This window comes from Ammospiza nelsoni, chromosome 1 (assembly GCF_027579445.1).
Source record: "Ammospiza nelsoni isolate bAmmNel1 chromosome 1, bAmmNel1.pri, whole genome shotgun sequence".
Classification (NCBI taxonomy): Eukaryota; Metazoa; Chordata; class Aves; order Passeriformes; family Passerellidae; genus Ammospiza; species Ammospiza nelsoni.
The window spans coordinates 54,650,384-54,676,540 of NC_080633.1; the positions used below are offsets into that span (position 1 = coordinate 54,650,384).

Here is a 26,157-nt window from a genome sequence, read left to right on the forward strand (position 1 = left end):
AAATGACCATTTCAACCATAATAGCCTGTAAAACATTGTAAACAGCTTATTTTAGACAGAAATCACATCACTTCTAAAACAGGGTTCATATACTACCCAGCAATCAAATAGGATGAACCAACTGAGTAACACAGTGGAAGTTTTTCCCTAAGGTTGCAGTTTTTCTTAGTGGATTAAGGTCCAGAGACTCATTTTTTTCAACTAATATATTATCTACTAAGGGTGGTCACTTGCTAGTTGGCTCATCATTGTGCCAAATCCTAGTACTTTAAAGTATATCTATAAGATAGTTAGAAATTAGTGGCCAGAAAAGAAGAGAAAACAACATCCACCTGCAATTAATCAAAAAGGGGATTTTCCCCCCCATCATTACTTTCTTACAAAAAAAAAAAAAAGATTCAAATATTCTATATTAGAAAAGGAATTTATTGTAGTGTTGTGAAAAATCCATTAATCAAACTGAAAGGTAAAGAAATTGCATTTTTACTTTTGTAATGTTTTAATACCAGATTTTTCTATTAAGAAACATAGCTGAGGACACTATTTTTCAGAGATTGATCCTTCCTTAGGAACTCAGAAAATCTTGGTCCTAGTTCTGTGCCTGTCAGGCTCTCTAAGTGACCCTGGACAAGCTAGTTAATCTCTTACTAACTCATTTCTCTGTCTGTGAAGGGGAGATAATCGTAATTCCTTTGTCTTGCTTGTCTGCTAAGACAATGTGTTTGGGAATAGGAAATGTTACAGGCTGTGCTCATACTTCACGCAGCCCAGTGGCCTTAGTCTGTCCTTCTAGATCCTTTCCTAACACCCACTCCTACTCTGCATCTTTTTATCAATTTCATCTTTGTTTTGCAGGAGCAGAGGGAGCTCTGAACTACTCTAGAATGGTAAAAGTGGACAGCCAGTCTGACTGCTGATCACCGTGATTTGATTCTGACACTCCAATAAGGCACTGTGCCACGGAGGGTAGGCAAAATTACTGTGCTAAAATACAGAATAAGGTGTAAGAGAAGCCTGGATAAGGAAACATCCTTCACAAAGGTAGTTTTTAAAGCTGCGCTTTACTTAGTTTTTTTAATCAGTATTAGTTGAAAGCATAGTCAGCCAAGTTGGGACAATAATTCATGCTTAATACATTAATTTAATATATTTTTATTTTCAGTGTTGTCTATACTGGTAAAAAGGAACTATGCATATTTCAAAAAGATTAAATTAACAGCAGAATGGAAAAGGCAGCAAAAAATAAAGCTCCCTTGACAGCTGGAAGAGGAATAAGTGCTGCTGGTTTCATTAGAGATTCAGAAATCTCCAAATGCTGCAACAAGTGGGGGACTGAGAGTAAGTCTGGCTGTTGATGAACAGTGGCAAGAAATACTACCCCATGCTTTATAATTTACTCCTTTTCACCAAAGCTAAGGACCCTGTAAATCCCCATTTCAGCAGTCTGGTATCGTGCTGTTTTCTGGAAAGACCTTCTCTCCTCTTGCTGCCCAGGCCCAGTGGCTTCATGGTCCTGGAAGGAATTCATGAAGAATTCCTGGAAGGAATTAATGAAGGGCTTCATGGCTCTCTGGAAGGAATTCATGAAGAAAAAGCAAGGAGAATTACTGGTATAGCAGCTGGGCCCAGTGTGAGAGTCCAGAGGGTGAAGGACTGGACCTCCATCCAGCTTGGGTGGATGTAAAGGAAATTGGGGTGGAGGAAATATACTAAGAATGGGGCACTCTCAACAAAAAGGTGAGGGGTCGTGTTTAGCTCTACAAGAGCATTCTGCTTGCAAAAATATGGCAGGGGAGGTGCAAGCTGGCACTTAGATCTGTGGCACACAAGCCTGGACACTTCTCTGTAGTGTACTTGCTTGTTCTGCTGCTGCGTCATTAATTCCGGGCAGCAGTAGGAGGGAGAAAAAAAACCTTAAAAATTGTTATGAACATCATTTGCATTTATAAGATCACATGATAGAGGTTATGCTGAGGTTTCCTCTAGACATGTAGAGCAAAAGGAGCAAAGTCCTGGCTCCTCACAGTTAATGACAGCGCTCAACAGCTTCCTGCAGGCTAGAACCAGGAATGAGCCCTGTATTCAATATTTATATAATTATTTTATTTCTCCTATATTAAGATACTGGTTTTAGTGTCACTAACTGCTCCTGCAGCCAATTTCTTGAATTTGAATTAATTCCTAACAGCCACAGGGAGTGTGTGGACTCAGACTGTGGGGCGCAGCGGGATGCAGGATACAATACTCCTCCTCAGTTTGGCACCTGGTGAGATTCAGCTTTCACCACTTGCCAGTGGCAGACAGGACAACCACATCCCTTTGTGCCATTTATGTATTTGGGACCCCACATACACACTTCTCATTACAGCATCCCATCCATAAGTTTTCCCATTTGGAAGAAGATGGCCTCAAGTTGACTGTGACATTGGTAACTAATGTACCCTAGTACTTGCAGGCAACTTCTCCACACATCTTAAATGCTTTTGTCTCTTTCTTAGTAAGCCCACTGCCTTGGCTGATCAGTTTTCACACATTTAGACTGTTACATACAGAAGTACCAATGTTCCTTCATAATACACAGGGGAGACATCAGGAGGTAGAAGAACTTTCATTCTTACTTGGGTGTGTTCACCCAGTGATTTGTCACTGCTACCTAGGAGAGGAAAACAAACACAAAACTGCCAAGTGTATAATCCAAGTCCCAAAGCACTTGGTGTGGAGACACTAATGCTATTTTTAGAGTATCTTGTCTTGTGTGCCCAATTTAACACAAATATACCCTTTCCTTCTCTGGTCAAATAAGAATTGCTTGAGGGAGTGCCTCTTTCAGTGAGGCCTGTCAGTGCCAGACACAGATTTACCAGTCATGGAAGCAGCTTTTGTGTTTCCAGGGTCAAATCTTGCCTTAATCTGTGAAAGGCTTCTCAATCTCACCTATCAGGGAAGGCTCTGACTATGATGCTGTGCCAAGAGCTCCACTGATGTTTCTCATGTGCAGAGTGTTTAAGGGAAACTCAAGGATGAAAACAAGTCACAATCATAAAGTTCTAGTTGTGCTATGAAGACAAACTTCCCAAACTTCCCAGTCACTAAGATCAATCTCATTTATACCACTTCCATACTATGTATTGCACGTGACATTCTACAGAGTAGGACCTGATTTACCCCAGCACAATGTACTAGACTTAGCGCTTGATTCTGGACTAGACAAAAATGTCTAATGTTACCAGTAGAAAATGGAATGTTTGCAATCACTTTGTGATAAATACTGATGAATATTGAACTCATTTAATTAATGTGCTGTACTTTTATGAGGCCTTTATAAAAGTTAGGTATAAATGGAAGTATGAATCAAATATCGGGACACTGCAAATAGTGAACAAAGCAGGGCATTGCTAATTATCACAAAAGGGAAGGAGCGTTTCAGACTATCAATCTATTTAGCTCTGTTTTATCAAACATTGTTTGACACTCCTGGTTTTCTCTATCATAATACTCTATAACCTCATTGCTGATCTTTTAGTGTTCCTAGGACATAGACTATTTGTCCAGTCTTATATGAAGACTAAGAAAGAGGGTTTCCTGAAAAAAGCTTAAATCCAAGTGTACAGACAGTCTTGACACTTTGCTTTTTCCTTCTCTGTGTTCTCCTTTCCTAGAAAGCAAGAGACAGCAGATCTGTCTTGATCCACTCAGATTTTGCTTTAGTTTATTTCTGTTCATTTTGGGAGCCACATGAATCCAATCTTTCTTACTCATGAAAGTAAGAAAGATTCTTACTCGTGCACAGAGCCAAGGGGATACACAGAGAAAGCACCACTGGCTAAGAAATAGCCTGTTGAGAGCTTAAAGAAATATCTGCCTTAAGAGATCAGAAGAGAAATGCAAGCATAAGTACCAAATAGTTTAATATAAAATTAGAAAAACAGCATCTAAATTAAGCTTACTGTAATGCTCTGTATCAATACAAAGGAAATGTTCTTTGCAATTTCAAGGATTTCCCCCCCATTGACCTTGTTCATAATCGATAAGCTGCAGACATATAGGTATTTCTGAATGATGGAGCAGATCAGAAAAAAATTTCCTATTAGCATGCCACTAACATTGATGACTTAAAAAAATTCAACTGAAGGCTCTGCTGGCCCAAATAATTGCAGTCAATGAGATATTGCACTCATAGTATTAGAGCATGTTCATGGAATGTAATATTTCTTGACTTTGCTCCCCATATTATGGGCTATTAACAGGGAATCAAAGCAATGTCCTAACATCATGGCCATAACACACAAATATTACCTAGGAACATGACACTCCAACCTAATGGAATATGTTCAACATTTCAGCCTTTCAGATACAGTAAGAATAGAAGAATACAGTCAAACTCTTGAAAGTTTACAGAGTATTATGCAATCTTCTTCTTCTAGAAATACCATTAAATCATTTATTCCTCCACAGTAAAAAGGGGTGAAAACCTGCTTCCTCCATGACATTTTGACATTTCCATAGCCTGTTGTAGCTATAATAAAGCCAGAATTGAGGTAAAACACTTGAAACTTATGAATTCCCAGAAACTACCACCCAGCTTTCATACGTGAATGATTTGCAGCCAGAGATTTGATTCAATCTGTCTTCTGCTTGAAATGCTCTCACTCTGCCCATTTCCAGGAATTCTAGATATTTTACTAGCACAGATGCCAGTGGTGGAGAGGTCTACACTGTAATCAGGAGCAGGTGTAGTCCTATCCAAGCCCATCTAGTTCATGTCAATGCCACCATGAGGATACAGCATTATGGACTTCATGTTAGCTGTGCCTGGGTTCCTGCATGTTTACTTGAGTGGCTCATTGCTTTTAATGCCCTGTCACAGTGCCTTCACTCTTCTGACACTGAATCTTGCTTCATGAATCCCTGCCTTGTTATATTGACACCTCTTCAGTTCTACTTCTGCATCTGCAGGGCAGACCTGGCCTGGACCACCACGCATTGCTAGAGGTCTCAGATTCTGCAGGGGAAGAGGTTTATTCTGAAACACCTGGGGAGAACAAGGAAGCAGCTCATATTTCTTGAAAATTGTGCTGCTGTTTAAAACTCTTCAGCTATACTTGCTTTGCACATAACTGCAGAATTTTCTTATCCCATACCCAAGAGATGATCAGCATTGTAGTGCTACAGTACCAGACTCACAATGAAAATACTCTGCAGATGTAGGTTCATTTTGAGAATTCCCTATCTACCTGGCTGGTAATGAATCTTAAATTTTCTTGAGATCATTGCTCATCACCTGAACAAGTAGTGAAGAGTAAATGAAAATAGCCATCCATTGAAAAAAAGAAAATCATTTAATGTCTGAAACAAAATGCCATCACTGCTGTGATAACAGAAGGTTTAAAGTGCATTACTGTCACTTCTCTATACACTTGAGGGCTGGCTATCGGGTCAGATGGTGCAGCAGTCCATGTAATCTCCTGAATGGAAAAAAATTAGGCTCAAAGTGCCAAATAGACGCCCACAACATAATATCAGGTAAAACAAACACATACATCCTATCCCCCCTCACCAAATGTTAGAGAAATAGAGAGAAATTCCAGTCATTTCTCATTACTGTGAAGGTCAGCCTAGCTGGGAAAATTGTTTCTGCTTTACAATTCCCCAAACTGTAGAAAGCAGTTAGAGTTCTGGACAAAAACTAATGTTGCATTCAAAGGGAAAAGAGGCTGATATGGCATTGCTGCAGTAATAAGAGAATTTTTTACTCTTTCCACTTCCCTGTGAACCTAATCAACTGTGACATGAGAAAATATACTGGGCTCACCCAGCCAGAATCTGACTGCCACCTGAAAATGTCCTCAATATTCTGCTGTTTGGGAGTTTACAATGATCCTTCCGACATCAATTTTGTACATGTACATCAAAATGCCATTAGAAATGCTCACAAACACGTCCTGCTCACAGGCCTCCACTCAGGCTCAAATCGAAGCCAGACTGTAAAGACTCCCCAGTGGTTGAGTAAAGGTTTCTTTTGATTACCCATATGAAAGCATTTGGTTATGGAAAGGCATCTTTGGGGAGCCTGGGGGATCTAAAGATCTCCCCCCGACCTCCCTTGTAAGCACACTTGAGTGTCATTAGAAGCAACATATATTGAAGGTACTTTACAAACTGCCTTGAACATTTAATTAATATCTGTTGACTTACCATGTTTCCTCATTCTCCTTGAGGTTCAACAAATAAGCCACACCTTCCAAAGGTGGCAAGGATGTGGCAGGGAGTAGGAAGGTGTACTGAAAGGAGAGAGTGAGAGCCCACGGTCTGTTTATACAGACACACTCAGTTACATGGATAGCTATGCTTCATATACATGAGCTATTGCATGCAAACACCACATACATGATGCAGATGGAAATTAATTAACTTTGATAAATGCCTGGCCTATTAATGCATTATTTAGTGCCATTTTATTATTTCTCACTGATGAAAAGGTGAATAAATCTAATGCAACTGAACAAAATATTATCATGGTCTTCTTTTGTTCTAATATTTACAGGAAATTTGACAAGTATTTGACATATAAATTGAGCATCTGACTGACTTTAATAACCATGTGATCAATAAGAAGTGATATTTTTACAGCCTAAGTTCAATTTTTAAAGGGCCAGGGGTCACAGAGCTTTATCCCAACAATAAGGCTAAAACTTTATTTTCAGAACCTGTAATTCCTCTTATTTTAAGGTCTGTATTGACCCAATATCATTAAAAGTCAAATTTTGCTCATAAATTTTTAATCCTACTGGAGCTAACATTTTGTTATTTAGCAATTTATTTTAGCTGTACTTTCTGGAAGAATTTCAACATTTCTTTATATATGAATTAGTGTTGAGTGATAGAAAGTCACTTATTACTTACCTTGAAGATTATTTCTTTTGCTTGGGTGATACCATTTATTTTTTTAAAAATCTGATCAGTTTGAATCATACATATGCTTCCTATGTACCTTATCTTTCTGAATCCATCATCTTTCCCCTTTAAAGTAGCTTAGGAAATATCTTTTCAGTTTTCAGGATTATAGAATGAAAACAAGCCAGATACAGTCCAAACACCAGGCAGTCATCACAGGAAAAGCAGTGCTCACGTTATACTAAAGTGGTGACTCTCCCATCCAAACAGCTGATAAAATATACTGTAACCTATACAATCAGTCCCACTTCTCCCAAGAGAGAACAAAGACAAACCAGTCCTAGAGTTCATCTGGAGTATTTACACAGCTTCTAGGGCTTGCCTAGCACTTTGAGAAATGCTTCATTAAAATTTGCAGCAGACAATTCTCAAACAGAGAAGATGTGCGTATACATAGTAAGTTACAGTCTTGTAACATTTCTCTGCCATTCTTTAGAATTGTTTCCTCAGTAAACGTTACCATGCACACTGGGACAAATAGGAGGATAAGTTCTCTTTCTGGCCTGATGAACAGTGAACTATTTATATTTCAAGATGGAAAAGTAAAAGCCCTCAAGCATGTATTATTCTGCCAAATCAGGGCATTCACAAGCATGTGGAGACCCTGGTTGAATCCTCATATCTGAATCAGGTGCGGTGAAAAGCTGGAACCTGAGGCTAAGATACTATTTTATGAGATGATTTAACTAGATGCCATGAATAGATTTGCTTTACAGTGAATCTACAGTTCTGAACAAAAAATAATGAAAAGAGGTCTTGAGTTGTCCAGCTACTAAAAGAATGCTAGGAATTTTGCAAAGGAACAAGTTATAGGAAAATGAGAGTGTTTATTTTCTCGTTAATTATAAACCTCAGTTCTTTAGGTAAATTTCATTTCCTCAGTTCTGGAGCATTTTGCTGGTATGACTGACTTTATTTCATAGTGAAAACCCATATCTGTCAGAAGTGGGAAGTGTACCGATCTTTTCTTTCTCCTCCTCAGGACACTATGCCATTTCTTGAAGTGTTGAAGCACCCCATGGAAATTTAAAAACAGCACCCTAATGTGAAGTTTATATTCTATACTTGGATTAATTTCCATTATTTTCTTACAATTGTTTTTTTTTTTTTTTTCAAACAGGCTTTAAAATATATATTGGAAAATTTTATTACACTATTATTCTTTCCATTGGAAATTTTTAGGTACTTTGATTGTGTTATTAACTGTCTCCTTCCACAAGTTCCCAAAGAAAGTGTTTTGGTAGGACTGAAATTTTCCAGTTTTAAGAGCTTTATTTTGAATCAAATTTCTCAAATCACATGGGGTTCATGTGCATATGATAAAGTAAAATGAAAGAAATCAGATTTAACAGTTTTATTTTATCCATGCAGTTTTCTCAGTTGCCCTGTTTTTATTGTTTTCTTTTTCTGGTTTGAAGTCAAGTGTTCATAGAGATGATGGAATATCCCTGGGTCTGATTTTTGCCTAATCTTTGTAATAAGATTTTCTCCTGTGACAAAATTGCAAAATCAAATTAAGCATGTCCAGAAAAATATCCAAAAATTTCAGTATCTGTTGCTCAGATGAGGGGTAGATTCTCTTTGAATAGAAGGCAACTTTTTCGGACAGCCCTTGAAACCAGAGCAACATCTGGTTGACCTTCAGACCTCCGTGTGTGGCTATACCCTGGATTGTGATCTTACATTTTATGTCTTGGAGTAAAGGATATTGTTAGTCTACAGAATCAGATTAAGACTCCCAAAACCACACACTGAAGATGAGGCTTGCACATCCTTATTGTTTCATGAAGGTAAATGGAGATGATGTGTTGAGCATAGTGTTGAGCATTTTAAAGCCCTGTTTAGGCTGATGGTTGTCAAGGAATATAAAACCAGAGAGCTGGGAGACATGCTACATTTCCCTAGGTGGTTTGAGGTTTCTTTGTAGGTTTTCCATATATATGAATGCCATACGAGTCATGGTTAAAATGAAATAACTACTTAGTGCAAAATGGCAGTAATAACTTTTTCATAAGTAATAGCCACACCAAAGGCATTTCAAATATATGTATGTTGACATTTCTAACCATTATCCTCATTTTTATTTTGTGAATTATTGCTCTTTCAGCATGGGACTGTTTTGTTTTTTTTCTGCTGACTCCATTCCCCTTTCAACCTGAAGAGCCCTCAGACAAATATCCCAGGAATATCCTCTCCATGTTCCAAGACACAAGATAGTTTAATGATTTGTGAAAGCATCTGTTTCAGCCTTTAAATAATTTACACCATTCTGTGTTTTCATCAGGAATCTGTGGTAAATGTCCCTTCTAGAAATAACAGGTAAACTGTTCTTGTACTTACACTTTATACTATACTACATTTGAAAATAAACAAACAAAAAAGGAATTACCACCTGCTTGACAGGATCACTAATCTTTGGGAGACATAAATACCTCTGTAGAAAAAAAGAATCAGCCTCTTTTTGCTAACGGGCAAGCTAAAATTTACTAGTATTGTTCAGACATCTGTGTATGAAAAACAAACAAATACCAAAAGGCAGCTTTTTTTACCTGCACAGCTCTCTCAGGTATTTGGGCTGCTCTCATGACCCACAAGCAATGACACACACCAGGGTAAAGCAAATGTGCAGTTGCCTTCGAAGTCTTTTATTTTTCTTTTAGCTACTCACCTGGTATGTTGATAGAAACCTCCTATGGGTCAGACCTGGCTGCCAGACCATCAGTTGCAGGGCTTTGATCTAAATGTGCTCTCCTGTTTCTGCTACTTTCCTCTTGTTGGACAACTGTTGACTGACTGTCTACACATAAAGTTTTGTACTTTTCCTACTATTTTCCTTAGTGTGTTTTTACCAACATGATCCTTTGTATCATTAAACTAATGTAAATATGAATTACTTAGAGGGCTTACAAAGTACTTATTATAAAGTTCCTTAATTTCAATATATTAATATGCCCATCTGTGAAATTATACATTTAAGACACCAGTAATTCAGATAAACACAGGATATTGTATGAGCCAGGCTGGCTTGGGCTGACCTCAGTCTGAATTTTGGCATTTGCGAACTGTCAGTTTCCTGTGATAAAACCTATAGACATAAGCAAGGCCTTTCTAAGAAATGCAGAGGTTGAAATCTGTATCTTTATTCTTTTGAAAACTAAATAATAATTTCTACGGTTCATCTCAGTGGTAGTGACACAGCTCTTCTGAAAATTTGATCAATGCTTATTCAAGAGACTAGCATTAGACTTTTTCACAGTATTATTTAATTTTAACTTGTCTACACTCCTTTAGTCCAAAGGCAAATAGAATATAATTACACAAGGAAAGGAAAAATTAGATAAGGTTGTAGGCAGCCTTACATTCAAAAATTCCTTTTGTCACTTTCCCTCAATAACTCTGTCAGTGACATACTATTGTGTGTCTCAGTCATAATTAAGTGAGATGAAGATAATTCCAAAAAGTAAATTCATGAGGAAACAACAGGAGGTACACATCAGTACAAAGGATGCAATGGCCCACAACGCATGCACTAAAGCAAAGGTATTCATTGGCTCACTATCATAACCACTGGGTTTTGCCTCTTTTCACAGATTTCAAAGGATTTTTTAAATTAGCTTAAACTGTTGTATGATCAGACTTTATTAAGAGATGGTTTCTGTTGGACCTCAGCATGCTGAGTAGTGCCAACTTTGGGAAAAGTGTAATGAAAAGAAAATGAATGGGAATAGGAACACATTCGGTGTCCTATCATTTTCTCATTCTTCTGAACCCCTGTTCTATCCAAACATCTTTATATCCACTTCTAAACAAGAATAAGGCTGCAATGACATAACACAAAGGTGTATGATGAGCATATTTAACTAGTGCAATAGTTTACCACAAACTTAAAACACTGCCTCAAGATGATACAGACCTTTAATTAAATAAGTCCTCTACAACAAAATGGTGGTTATGTTGGGTTAATTTATGTATATACAAAAGCCCTCCACAAATACTTCACTAAATATTTGTTTCATGAAATGGATTTAGGCTTCAGAAGCTTCCCTCTCTTTTTGAAAAATTAATGTGAACATTTTGGAAAAATGAAAAAGAAAATAAAACACATCTAGACCACTCAAATTCTGACTATACAGCCCCAGGAGTTGTTCTTATGCATCTGTAGTTAACTAACTCTTAGCTGTTTTCCATTGCCTACACATTACTGATGTTGCTACAGATTAAGACTGAGTTTTAAAGCTGTTTCTATCTCTAGTGAGTGCTTGTTATCAACATTTTAAAGAGAAGATGTGAACAAACCTTTGAAAAGTGACTGAATACTTCAATGCCAATATATTTTGCATGTAAAATATAAAAATCTCTGTGTGTTTCATTTGAAATCTGATAAATATTTATTATCAATGCTGTTTGCTTTTAATCTGTTCAGGATATCATTCCTCCAGCTCCTTAGTACTTAAACAAAAATGGCATTTACATTACAATATTGCTTGCCAACAATCTCATTTTCTGGTTTAGTCAGCAGCCTTCATGCTTGATTAGTCTTTAATTATACAAATACCTACATATTAAAAAAGTTTTCTTTTTTCCATATTTTGAGCATGTAATTATTTTCTCTTGCATGCAATAACCTTTAATTTTAGGATTAAGCAACTGATTCTCTTTAGTATGGATGGATTTTTTCAAGTGTTAAAGCAAATTTGGGTATTGTATTACGAGCAGGAAAATTAACTTCAGGAAAACCTTTCATTAGTGCATTTGACAGCACACTGAGCAGCTGACAGAAACTTCAAAATATTCAATATACTTGAAAACAAAATGGATACCAATTCTATGTACTCTGAAGTGAGCAGCAATGCTATTCTGAATTCACCACTCAGCAAGAGTGATGGGAGCTCTGCGATTCCTCCTTTGGATATGCCTTGCTTTTGTGGGATCAGTGTTCCAGCAGTACTCAGAAGCCCAATGCAAGATCAAGGCCTCACTGCATAACACCAAAAATTGTAAAGGTTTCCAGTATAAAGTGGTGATTAAACAATGGTGGGAGAATCAACAAAGGAACAGAAAAGCCAAGTGAGATCCCAGACAGTGGCAGACTGTCTCATGCTCCTGACTCCAACAACGTATTTACTATACCACTTTGTTTCCTGATGCAAATTATTTGTCATAAATTAATTCAGTAAGCAAAGGCATAATTTGATAATGAGATTTGAGCTAAATATGCAGATTTAATATGGCAGTAAAAGAATTCACTCTTCTTTTCCTGCAGTTTTCACTCATGAGAGCATGGAATGCCAAGTTTGGGTCTACAGGACTGACATGTTATCTCTATACCTGCTTTTACATTTGAAGTGCCAGTGATTTCCCCCTAGACATAGTCTTTGAATGTCTATGGGGAAAACATCAAGGATTTTTAGAATGGCTTGGTTTTCTCAAGATCTGTTTATTTTTATATTTGTTTCACATGAACTGAAAATTCTGTCAGACACATTTTGATTGCATGGAGAACATGTTTCAGAGTCAGAAGACAGCTTAAAAAACCCCAAAAAGGCAGCTGCATTTCTATAGAGCTGGGGAGGGAGAAGAGCAGGAGACCTCCAAAACAGCATGCTGAGCTTGCTCCTGTCTCATTTGAGTGCTGTGAGAAACCTTCTGCCTGCTTCCCTCGTAGCGGAGTTATGTCTTGTTATAAAGTAAAAAGTTGCAGACACGGAGGTAGGATGGAAAAAATGCACACAGCATCTTATTCCAGAATGGTGATCAGTGATAAAATTTCAGTCTTTTACAATACCAATGCTGTTTTTTTTCCTCTCTCTTTCTCACTATAATAGGCCAGTAGGAATAAAGGCACTGTGAGTAACAAACACTTTTTTTTCTCCTCCTCCCAACATTTTCCTTTTCCATTTTCCTTTTCTTCCCTGAGATCAGACCCTGTCCTTGACGAATACACTGATGGAAACTGCACCTTCAGATGAATCCTGGGAATGAGACTGACGTCACCTTACTTGCCTCTTCCTAGATAATGATCCCAATACAGCCCTAGTCCTCATCATCTGCCCCATGGCCCATGGAGCATCCTCACAGGCAGCTCCACTTGTCACTCTGTGAGGTGTCCCCAAGTTCCCGGGAAAAGACCAAGAGGAGATCAGTCTTCTACCATTTTCTGTCCTGTTCCAGCTGGACCCACCAATCCACAAGGATACCCAAACTGGGAAAAGAGCATTAAGAGACAAAGACAGCACTCCAGCTGCATTTGGCTCTCTAGAAGGCTGAAAAGAGAGTTATAGGGTTACTATGGGGAAATTCACAAGTGTACTAAAAACTAACAATTTTTATATCACTTACTATCACATTAATTCAGCATCATCTTTTGATACCAATTTACGGGCCATCTCTAGTAAAGAGCACACTTCTGTAATGTGACTGGACCTATATTTTAGGGTTTTCTTTGTAGCATCAGTACTTTTGCTCAAAGACTATGATCCTCCCAAATCTGAGTGCTTCCCCTATGCTTTTTACAAGCATGTAAATATTTCTAAATAGTTATACAAAGACATTGCAGGGGTGATTGCTGCTTTAAAAAATCTCATCTCCTTTAACAACCAAAATGCATCATCATGATTTCTTTAGTAAAAGCAGAATCCTAGCAATATATGAAGTGCTGTTTCCATATGTCAGTTTTTGTCTTCTGCAGCTGAGTTCAGCTTTGCCTTCTAGTCTCTTTCACAAACATAACCTAACTTGGTTCTCCAACAGGAATCCCTACAGGATATTAGGTCATGTCTAAGCTATCCAAAATAAGTCAAGTTTCTGTCCTGTGGGAAATTATCTGAAATTATCCTAATTTATCATGCAATTTCTGATGCAAATGAAGAGGGAAAATTGAATATATGAAAAAAACTTTGCATTTGAAAATGGTTAAGTATTCTAGCAGACTTCAAATCATCACTATGAATTTAAATTATTTTCAACTTTTTTTGCTAAACCAATATTTTTTAGACTATTCAGTATAATATTTTTTTATAAATCCATTAAGCTGATTTTAAACAAAAGGTATACTTAGTTATTTCAATTTACCAGGCATAAAATAGAAAATTATAAAGGAAATTTTGGGCAAGACAGAAACCAACTTTATAGAATTGCATCATTGTTGGAAAGAAAAAACACTTAGAAATTTCATGAGTAGTCTAAGATATAACAGTATCATAACAAAAGTGGTGTGTATTTCAGAGGTATGACTTTTCTTTCTTGAGACTCATAGTGCCCATCTATCCTTCCTTGCTCTATTTCCTTTACTTCATTTCTTTTCTCAGCTGGTGGCAATCTTCTTTATTTCTTGGCTTTGTCCCAGATCAGCAGCAAAAAATACAGTGGTGCTACAAGGAAAGTTGTCCTAAAAATCTTTCAAACCTTGCTGGTGGAAAAAATGCTGGAATTGTAGAAGGCATCTCTCCCAGATGAAAATATTATGCTGGGGCCCCTTAAGACCCACAGCCCATCACCTATCGACATGGATTCACTTGGTAATTTGCATACCAAAAAGAAAAAATATAATACATAGTAGAATAGGATAAGTACAAAATTTAAAAATAAATTTTAGGATCATTGTATCTACAAATAAGTTACATTATTGATTTCCTACTTGCTAAGAAGATGTGCTGGTTTTGCATGGCTCAGCTTTTGGTAGTGAGGGGCCATGGAGGTGGCTTCTGTGAGAAGCTGCTGGAAACTTCCACGATGTCCAGCAGAGCCAAGCCCTGGTGGCTCTGAGGATGGACATGCCAAGGCTGGGCCAATGACAGATGTTGGTAGTGCCTTTGTGATAACACATTTAAAAAGAAAATCAAAACAAAGTGGGGGCAGATTTTTCTAGCCAGAGAAGAGGAGGAGGTGAGGACATGTGAGGGAAACAATGTGGAGACACCAAGGTCAGTGGAGAAGGGGGGCAGGAGGTGCTCCAAGCACCAGAGCCGAGATTGCTCTGCAGGCTGTGGTGAAGACCCTGGTGAAGCAGCCGTGCCCCTTCAGCCCATGGGGGTCCATAGGGGGTGTAGGGATCCACCTGCACCCCATGGGGGTGTGCTCACACTGGAATGGGGAGATGCCCTGGTGGAGGCTGTGATCCAGCGGAAGACACTGTGGAGAGAGCTGGCCCCTGCATCCAGGCTGGAGAAGCCTGTCCTTGGAGGCCTGCACCCCATGGAAGAGTGACCTACACTGCAGCAGTTTTGGGGGGACTGTTCCCTGAGGGAGGCACTCACCTTGCAGCAGTTTTGGCAGGACTGCTGCTCATGAGATTGGAACTACATTGGAGAAGTTAATGGAGAGCTGTCTCCTGTGGGAAGAGACCCCACGGCATAGCAGGGGAATGACTCCTTTCCCTGAGCAGCAGAACAAAACTTCAGGTGACAAACTGGCCAAAACCCTCACACCCTTGTCTCCCTGTGCTGTTGGTGGGAAGGAGGAAGGGGCTGGGGAAAAAGGTGTTTTTAAGGGCTTATTTTACTTTTCATTATCCATCTCTGACTTTGTTAGTAACAAATTCACTTCATACTTCTAAGTTGAACCTGCTTTGCCCATGCAGTGTTTCCTCCCAGTCCTTATCTCATGAACCCTTTGCTGAACTTTTTTTCTCTCCTCTGTCCATCTGTGGCAGGGGAGGGTGAATGAGTGGCTTTCGTGGGTGTCTGGAGTTTGGCCAGTGTCAAACCATGACAGAAGGACATGTACTGCTAAATGCCCATTTGCTTAAATGATACTAATTTCCTCATGTCCTAACCCACAAGGATTTCTTAGAAAGACACTTTTTCTGACTGTGGCTGAAGTGGTGACCTCTGACTTATTAGTTTTCCAGTTTTCACATAATTGTTAATTACTTCAAACAAAAGTAGAAGGTTGGCAGAGAAGGGCAAAAAAATGAAGGATTGGAAAGCTCATGTTTCCAGTCTAACCCCTTCAATAAAAGGATATTTTTTATTTTGCCTAAATTGTTTCTAGTTGCACCTCTAAGGCCAGAATAAGCCAAGAGAATGAAAGGAACAAGCATCCTGATGGGCTGCCTGAAGCTGCCTGGTGTTACGGATCAGCGTAAAACCAGCTCTCTTTCCTCTGCCTGGGCCGATGTAACTCACTGGAGTGGCAAATTACATCAGACCTACAGCTGTAACCCGACATTATGATTAATTTGATCAGTAATTTCTCCTGTTTTTCATTTTAATCGGTGTGACTATTCTGCTGTGGCAGGTCTTTCAGATCTAATTAAGATAAATTTCAGAGTAAAAGACTTGGCAGAATTTTCGAGTCAAATCCGAGCGTCAAGTGTGAAGACCTGCAGCACTAGTCAATCAATTTCCAGTAAAGACGGCAGACTGTAACTCAGCAATCAACCCATTAACACTTAAGCAAATTTCATAATCTCCAGGCCTGTGCTTAGTTACTCTCTCAAAACATTCTGGCTACCAATAAAAAGGAAAAAGTATTACTCTTCTTAAACACCTGCATCTGCTAAAACCACCAACAGTACCCAGAAGTGGACACTCTGATAGATCTCAATAATACTGCCAAAAAAGGGCTTAATATTAAAATTTAAAACACAGTCTAAAATGGCTTTTTTTTTCTCCCTAGCAGTATGTAGGAGCTGAGCAACCTCTTTTAGGTGCTTTTTTGCACAATGAGCCTTAATAATATAACATCAGGGCTATACCACTAACAAAATATTACTCCTCAGATTCAATAAGACCTAAGCCCACCAGGTTCTCAGTGTTCACTCACTCCACTTGCTTCCAAGTAGAAAAATTACTTTCCTGCAACACTAGAAACCTATGATGACTTGCATTTTATTTAATACAAAGAAAGGGGGGGTATGAAAAATAGGGGAAAATAAAGTAATGCTTTGGAATATGCTCTACTTTCTTTAAAAATTTTTGGAAATATGACTGAAAAAATAAAGAGAAATCAATACTAACAAAACAGATCAACTTGATTTATAACAGTATCTGAGAGGCAGTGTCAACTTTTTCTGTCCTTAAGATCCCCAAGGGTCCTGCTCTCTACCTAGAAAGGCTTTGTAAATAGAAGACCTTATGGGATATGTATCCTTTCCCAAATTTGTTCTGGGGGGATGTTATTTATTTATTTTCCCATGTATTAAATGCTTCAGTTGCTTTAGGGAGTTTATTAAATGCTCCCATTTCAGAAGCCAGAGCAAGTTGTTTGCTGGGCAAACAGCTCCACTCTCCTCTCCTTCAGAGAATTCTCTAGCAAATGGTTTCCATTATTAGCCTCAGCATCTGCCCCTTGGGTGCTAATAATGCCAGTTGTTTTGCTCAAAGATTAATTTCCTTGGCTTTGAATGTGAGTCAGACACCAGTCGTCCTTGTGCTTCTGAAATAGCAACAGCTGCAGAGTATATTTGGATGGACCAGCAAGCCAGTGCTCTATCTCAGAGAAGGTTTCCTCAGGAAATGAGAAGATGTTCTTATAAAGTCTGTTTGAGATTGTTTAAACATCTCTGCTCTGTTTAAATGCAGTATTAAACAGCTTTACAGGGGGACCTCCCAATGCCTTAAAGACCCCCAAAAGCACTGAACTACTGGGAGAAGGAAGTCTGTTGAGGAGAAAGAGATCTGGAATGAGTACAAGCCATCAAACAATCTAGCTAAAGCAGGAAACCAGCTGGCATGTCTCTTTACTGTGCACTAGGGTAGAGCACAGTGCAGAGGCTCCTGAGTGTCCAGCCAGGATAAAGTGCCATGTCAGAGCAGCCCGTCTTCTGGGGGAAGACGCAGAAGGGATGAGTATGGCCATGGAAGTGCCAGAAGAGGTGAGAGGAAAAGAAGAAAGGAGGTCCTGGTGGCACTGAAACTCAAGCCCAGCAATCTCTCAAGCAAAGCTCAAGTTTGTTAACAGTAATGTCTGTGTGCACTGGCAAAAAGAGGAGCACCAAATCCAAAGGTCAGTGCCTGAATCACAACAGCATTTGCAGTGGGTAATAACCATGTGTGTGTGCGTGTGTGTGGTACCTGAGTACCATGACTTCCTTGCTGGTGGAAATTTTTACACAAGTACTTGCTTGTTCTGCCCATGAAATCCCATTTATCAACCCACAAAAGTCTTTACAATGCTATAGGATTACACAGAAAGCCAAAACTCTCAGTAGAACAAAGTGTTCAAATCTTTCAGTTTGAAATGAACAGCGGATGAAATAAGCAAAGTATTTTCAACAGATCACCAAGCTTAACTTGATTTAGCTGACTGCAGGGTACTTTCCATACCATCAATTTAGATCTGAGACCTAGGTCTTGTCAGTATCTCCTGGAGATCCACTCAAGGTCTGCACTTACACAGGTTCACTCTCATCAGGTGATGGACATGAACCTTCTCAAATAAATGTCTTTTTGTTTATATCACCTATTGCCTTGTGCTGTGGGTTATCTCACTCCCTATTGATACCAAAAATTAGGAGATTTTGGACAATGGATGTGAAGCACTGAATTTACTCACCATTTATAAAATACTTTTTTGTCAAATTGATTACTAAGCAACTTGGGAACAGAATCAATCAGTCAAACATTGCACAGTATCTTATGCAGAGGAAGTTAGACAATTTTAGCAAAACAAAGCAACTCACCAGACTCAGTGGGATTACTGGTGTCATAATCTCAATCAAATTTTCCTAATCTCAGGAGTCAATAAATCTGAGAAAAATATAACAAGTCTTGGATGCAAACACAGTCATAAAGACAGACCATGAGCATAATCCTTGAAAAATTGGCCTTTATCAAGCTGACAGACTTGTTTGTGACTTCTGTATCTTAAAGATGTGTATATATGTCAAAGTCTCAGAAAATATTGAGATTTCTTCAAAGCTGATTTTGCCTTAATGAGAAGCTAACCAGTGAATGAGGGTAGGTGGAAAGGGAAGGGGGAGTTTTTTTTGTGTGACTATTGGAGCCTAAGACATCTGTGTATATATTCTCCCTCATTTGCAGCCGAGTATTTCACCCTTTCTGCTTTTCTTTGTTCCTTTGTTATAAAAGTGTTGAGTTTCCAAATACATTATTTAAGATTAGTATGAAAATTTAATCTGAAGGAGGTTCTGGTTTTGGGATCCTAAAGTTTGCTATTACTTGGAAGATTTTTGTGCTGTTGTCATCTCCTCACTTCTCTTCTTCCTTATTTTTATTGTTATTTTTTCTCACTCATCATCTTCCATCAGCTGCAGTTATTGTAGACAGACTTCTGTGACAAAAGAGACTCTTCAGGAAAGAGTTCTGAAAACGGTCAGAATAATTTTACAGTAAGAAAATCTCTGGGGGATTTCCTGTTTGTCTGTTCCTATTCACACACAAACAGAACAGTGGAAATCATTGAGAATTCATCTATTCCTATAGTGTAGCACTCCCTTTGCAAGTCTGGCTATGTGTACATTCATCTTATCCATATCTCAAAAATATACAGTGGGAGTCAGCACCAGAAGCTCACAAGTTTTTTTGGAGACACCTAAATGTATTTTGCTGGTAGAAAGTGCCTTATTCTGGTAGTCAGGCAGAATAATTAGCTACTTAGTACTAAGCTCATCTGATTTTATACTGCATATAATCAAGTTCTTATGACTCCAAAATTTTAATTGCATGGAAACTCTGTAAGATGTTCTGTCTTAAAGTGATATCTATCCTTTGAAGTTGCAACATGCTGACCATTCAAGAACCCATATGTTTTTCATCTAATAACACTAAACATTCACAGGATAAGTATATTTTGAGAAGGTATATTTTCCCAGAAGTAAAGGTTTTGAAGTCCTCAACTTACAATGTGAGGTAGGTTCTCTTTTGCCTCTGGATTCCTTTGTCTCAATCAACCGACACAATGAAAATAAATATCAATAAATATCAAAAATAAATATCAAAAAAATAAGTAATTATCTTTATGAGGAATTTCACCATTTTTAGAAGGGAGGTATGAAAGTCTTATGTCATCTGCCTAACCCACCACTTCCTGAAAGAGAGCTCAGCTTTTAAAAATTCTTCTCTGGTTGTTGTCTCTTGCAAATCAACAATCACCCTGGTTCTGCAGTGTTTGGCTTTTATCAGTGTAAATCTGGAGCATCTTCATTTTTGTTAGCAAAAAATTAATATCCTGGAACCTAAAGGGAGATTTTACATCTTTCTACACAATCATTACAGACCCCATGAAAAGTAGTTTTGTAACTATAGTCCAGCCCACTGAATCCTTTAAAGAATAGTGATAAAATTATTACAGAATAATCTGACAAGAATAATTCTGAGACTTTTAGCTGGTATACACTGCACTGGCATTATTAATTTCTGATCACCTAGCAAAGTACCTCACCCAAGTATACCTATGCAAGTCACTTTCATTTAATTTACCTTCTGAAGGACATGACAGCATCTGTACATTTTGAGATGTAATTGCTGTTATCCTTCAGTTTTTTGAAACAAACACAATCATCCTCCTGAATTACTGACTTTCCGTGACAATTTTTTGAGGTTGCATTTTTTTAAACTAATATCTTTCAGACAGGTCCTGAATAATGTAAGAGGATAAAGCCCACATGAAAAAAGTCAAGAATTCAGAAATGAAATTTTAGCTGTCAAACTTTAACTTAGTTGTTCTTTATTCCCTTAATATTCTTCAAACAAAATCCATCTCACTCTAGTTCATAAAGAACATTACCCTAGAGGACATACTACCTCTGACTTTTGTTTCAGGTTGATTTTTACGTTGGAGCACTGAACATTAAAAAAAAAAAATCCACATTCTAAGCAGTTATTATGTGAAACTGCTGCCAAATATGTGCTCCCTCCATTTGTTTGCTTTTTTTTTTTTTTAACTGCCTATGTGAAAGAAAATAATTTCAGATCCAATCCTCAAGATGGATGTACAAAGGCAAAGCAGCCTTTCTCTGCAGGATTTTGAAAAGAAAGACAAATTTCATGGAGGAGATGTCACCACTGCTCTGATTTAGAAAAGCACCCAAACAACCATATACAATGTAAAACATCAGTTCCTCTGGAAATATTTCTCAGTGTCACTTGTTTGCATATAAAAGTGTCTCAGAATGCCTGGTAATATGACAGAGCATGCTTCAAGTTTTAATTACTTCTAGGGAAGTTTAAGCTGTATTGAACTTGCTGTAGAAATGCTGTAGAGATGGCTAGAAGACCAAAGCAATGACCCTACACACATGGCTTAGGGCGAGGGCTGAAGTAGTGTGCTCAATTCTGGCTTGTGATTGTCAGTACACAACGTATTTGTATCTGCAAACAAACTTTGGGATTTCATGGCTATTTAAATGGTGAGGATCAGAGAGGAAAGACCATTAAAACTACTTATCCAGCAATTTATTAGCAAGTTTTTAATGCTGAGCCAGAACTAACACCTAATGACTTCTAATTCCTTCATTACTGTTCTGAAAGTGAACCAGACATGCAACTGGCTTGGCAGCACTGGCTGAGCTCACCCCAGGGGAAATGCCAGATCTCACACTGGTGTATTTCATTAAGTTTAATCCCAATTCCTACAAAATTCAAGGGATAGTATTTGAACTAAAACCACCTCAGAATACTTGGTTCCCTTCTTTCACTTCTGTTGCCTGCCACTTCAAGACTGCTCTCAGATAGGTAGTTGTGAGCATGAGGATGCTAAAGAGAGAGATATGCCACGGTATCTATGTGGAAGTATTGTCGTTGGCTTCTAACAGGAAAGCTTTTACTTACTTTTATTGTACTTCTGAAACTGAGAGGTGACCCAGGGAAGCTAACAGTTGAAAGCACCTGAAAGATCACAGGTGGGACTGAAAATACTAACATTCATCTGAGATTTCCATTGGGACCAAAGGCTATATAAGACTTAAGACCTCAGAGTCAGGTAGAACAACTCTCTCAAGGTATGTTGTCTGAGATAATCCAACTTCTTCCCAACTCTAATTTATGTGTGCATTTGCTTGTTTGTAGAACTTAATGACTTTTGAAACACAATATTTAGCAGACAGTTTTAGTAAAATATCATGTGTACAGTTAGTGTGCATGCGTTACAGCTGTACCAAGGCAATAAAATATAACAGAAGCTCCCCTGAAAATATCTGTGTCTCTGAATGTCAATAATCTGCATACAAAAAAGCCCCAAAGCACTCACTAACATGATAGATGGGGCATTAAGTGATGCATATATGGTCCTTAAGACAATACAGAAAAGAAGCTTTAGAAGCATTATTCTCTACTCCAAGAAAAAGTTCAGCAAGCAAGGACACATCCCTTGCAGACTTTTAAGTCTATTATCTAAACAATTTAAAAAAATCAGATTTGATGCAATTTACTTGAAGCTCAGATTAATGCAGGTTTAACTGGTCACATACAAGAAAAGCTTCTGGTAAACCACTTCCCTTAATTGTCTAAAAAGGGATTGCTTAATTATTAAGCTAATGCAATTTTATTTCTGCAGGAAATGGATCCAAATCTATCAGAGTGGATAAAATATTTTAAGTGGTTTCTCAAAATTTAAAGACTAAAGTTGATAGAGACTTATCTGGTTTCTAAGTGCAGTTTCACTGCCTGGTGAATAAGACTTCACTCACTTCACAGACTACTCTGGTGCTCAGAATCACACTACTTATGGGTACAGTCAAAGCTGTTCTTGCACAGTGTGAATGTAGCATGACACATGTGGTGCAAGAACACCCAGCTCTAAGAAAATAGGACCACTGGACCAGAGCTCTCCTGTTTCTGCCCAGAACTTCTAAGATGGGCAGAGCTGAGCATCAGTATGGATATGGTAGCTGCTGATCTGTTAAAAAATAACCATGCCATTGGAGTGAGAATCAATGAATGTCATTAACTGGCATCCTTATCTTTGGAACCTACACTAAGAACCTTAAGAGAAGTATTTGATTATTAGCAGGATAAAAATTAGAACTGTGATTTCAAGGGGTGTGTGAACATCCACATGTTGTAACACATGGATGTAACACATCCACCCATTGCACATGTCCATCAGCAGAAGCTGACACTCAGGATCATCTCCTAATGAACTGCTAATATTGTTACCCTCTTAACCTATCCTAAAGGGTGACTCCTGGGCAAATGTCTTTTGTGAATGTCACATGATGAATCTGTGGAAAAAAATTTAAAAGTTTTCTATGTGTTTTTCAACAGGAGACTTTAAAAGCAAAAGACATTTACTCTTCAGGAAGCAGCATCCTAGAACCATCATTAGGTATGTTTTTCTGGTTCATCAGGCATGTCAGCTGTTTAAGCTGAATGCCCATAAGGATTGAGTAATACAAAGTGGAATTTCTCAGCCCACAGGCTCAGAAGGCGTAGCCTTTGCTTCATTTCCCTTTGCAGTGAGAGACAATGCACATGCTGTTTTAAGGCCTTTAGGGATTTGTATGCGGCATCCTACCTGCAATGGATTTGGTGAAGTAAGAGGAGATGGAAGGCCATGCCCTGGTGACTGGCTGGGTTTCTGAGGGGAGCTGGAGGACTGTGAGGCTGGAGGAGGCTGGCTCTGGCTCTGGGGCTGTGTTTGGTTCTGCTGTGGTGGTGCTGATGGCTGTGGCTGTGATTGCTGGCTCTGCTGGGTTGGCTGTGGAGTCTGTGCCTGCTGAGCTTGCTGCTGCTGCTGGCTTTGCTGCTGCTGCTGCTGCTGTTGATGCTGGAGCTGCTGAAGATGCTGAAGCTGTTGAAGCTGGGAGTTCAGGGATGAGGTAGCTGTGAATTGAAGAGACGGAAGGGAGTTATACAAGTTTCAGTAAATACCTACTGCTTTAGAAGTATTCTGGATAAAATTCTGGTTCTGTTACTTTGAGGGGCACACTTCTTAGAGGACAGCTGGCCCTAGACTTCAGGGTGTGGGAAGAAATTATTCCCATCAATAATAGCCTGTGGTTCTGCCGGTGTAATTCTGTGGTAAAGAGCCAGACTTCCCTGGGGGCAATGAAAGCAAACCTTTGAAAGGGCTAGAGATCTGCCCACAGGATGGGGCTCAGAGCTGACCATGAGAGGCTCAGATAAGCTTACCAGTGAAGTCAATGGAAATATTCTCTGCCTATAGAAGAGAGGAACAGATTGTCACTGTACTTGTAAGTATAGCAAGAACTCATAACATGAACCAGTGCTGTTATGTAAAGGAGTAGAAAGCCATAGTCATAAAATAAAGGATACTTTGCAAAGAACTTTGACAGGCTATTATGCAGTAGGTATCAGGAAATAAAACATTCAGCTGCAAAATTTCTTGTGCATGCCTAGGGAGCAAAAAATACCTAATAAAATGTGTGTCTCTCTGAAATAAGAACTGTTTCTTATAATTCACATTTAAAAGCTATAAATTCCTTCTTGTAACTTGCCCTGCTCACTTACTCCAGATAGTTAAGATCTGTTGTGTTTTGCTAGCATATGCTTCAAACATGATGTCTGGAAGTCTGTGGCTCACATCAACTTGCTAGCACAAAGGACAAACTTTATTTCCCAGAGACACTTTCAAACTGACTAGGAGATTCATTAAATTCAGGAAGACAGGAAGTGTGTCATGGGGATGTCACTAAGGAAGAACAGCTTTAAGCTGCAGCAAGAGCATCACAGAAGACTGATGCTTTCTGGGATTATGCTCTGAATAAATCACCTTGGTCTTCAGATATAGAGATGTTAATCAACATCTTAAGGGTTGAATTAGTTAGCTATAAGATCCCAAGAGAAACAACTTGCAAGGTCATTATGATATTTTTTGCTCTGTATATTGCTTTAAGAGCCCCACCCTGTATTCTAACTTCTATCCAGGTTAGCAAAAGTAAATTGGGAATGAATTAAATTTCTTATTTTTAAAATGGGACTCAGATTTCACAGCCAGAAACTCTGTTGACCAAGTTATTTGTGGACTGGCAGATTAAGCCACGTCATCTCCACTTTCTTTTCATGCCAACATCCCTATTTCAGCTTTCTAGATTTCCATGCCCTGAGGCTGAACCTGAGGTCTTGGTGCAACTTATGAAATCACTGAGCCATAAACTGGAATAAGAAAAAGAAAAGAGAAAAGACAATGGAGAAGGATGAGGCAGAAAGGGTAAACCAGAAAAAGCTGTAAGAAGTAAAAGTACAAGACTAGATAGGAAGAGCTGTTGGCTCTCCATTCCCATACTCATAGCTGCTCTAAATTTTCTTCATCAGATGCAGGAATCAAACTAGAAATATGCTTTAACAAGAATTATAGCCATGTGTATGTGACTTCAACAAAGAATCCTAATAATACAGAGGAGGAATGATAATACCAATATATTTCTATCAAGAAAATTATTCACAGAAGTTTTGTGTTTCAACACAAAGCAGAGTGACCATCAGATTAAAAACATGCATGGTATCTCATGCAAAAGAAATCACCCTGGAGAAGTAAGGGAATACTCCCATCAATTTCCCAATGAGAATTTGTACCTAAATGCCCCAAATCCAACAGGGTAGTGAGTGGAAATGTAATCCAAGGCATGTGAGAACAAAGAAGGTGTGCATATAAGAAAGCAACTGCATAGATTAATTAACAGTTCATAGCATGAATCATCTCAGATGGCAAGGAAAAGCATTCACCAATTCTATCTGTAGAGGCAGAAAGACCCTTACCATTCCCACAAGGAAAAAAGTAATCTAGACCAGCTCTTTTATTGTGCAGGCCATTCCTTCACCTATGATAGCTTAGCAGACTGGATGAACCACTGATAACCAGAACCAAGACTTCAAACTGACCCTTACTGCATCCATAGACTCCAACACAGAAATGAATTAAATGACATCCCACAGAAGCATAAATTCTAATCCGCATGGCTCAGAAATGAGGGACTGTTTTATATTATGCGCGCACAATTGGACAGAAGGAGACACAGCCTTCTCATCTTGCACTAGAAAAGCTTTGCTTTCAGTACTGGTCAATACTTGAATATCAGTGAAAGCAGGAAGATCAATATTCTACCATTCACTTTTGTACTGGAAATGAAAACATTCTTGCTGGGGTAGAAGATATTCCCTGAAGGATAATCTGATTAATTACTTCATGGAAAAGTTTCCAAGTTTATTGTCAGCAACTGCACAAAATTATTCAAACACAAAATTATTCAAATAACTTCTTGTGTTTTCATGTCATTCCCTTAAAAAGCCTCTCTGAAGCCCATCATCAAGCTGAGCTATAAACTGCATTGAAGTGGCTTAG

At 38.5% G+C, this 26,157-nt stretch overlaps 1 protein-coding gene across 3 annotated transcripts in view; it reads right to left on the reverse strand.

Annotated features, from left to right (window-relative positions):
- Nucleotides 1–26,157, reverse strand: part of POU6F2 (POU class 6 homeobox 2) — a 317,708-nt gene that overhangs the window by 69,976 nt on the left and 221,575 nt on the right. For all 3 annotated transcript variants that reach the window (XM_059484261.1, XM_059484279.1, XM_059484270.1), the window contains exon 5: nucleotides 23,371–23,678. In XM_059484261.1, the coding sequence (XP_059340244.1) occupies nucleotides 23,371–23,678 (308 nt within the window). The remainder of the gene's footprint in view (nucleotides 1–23,370; nucleotides 23,679–26,157) is intronic.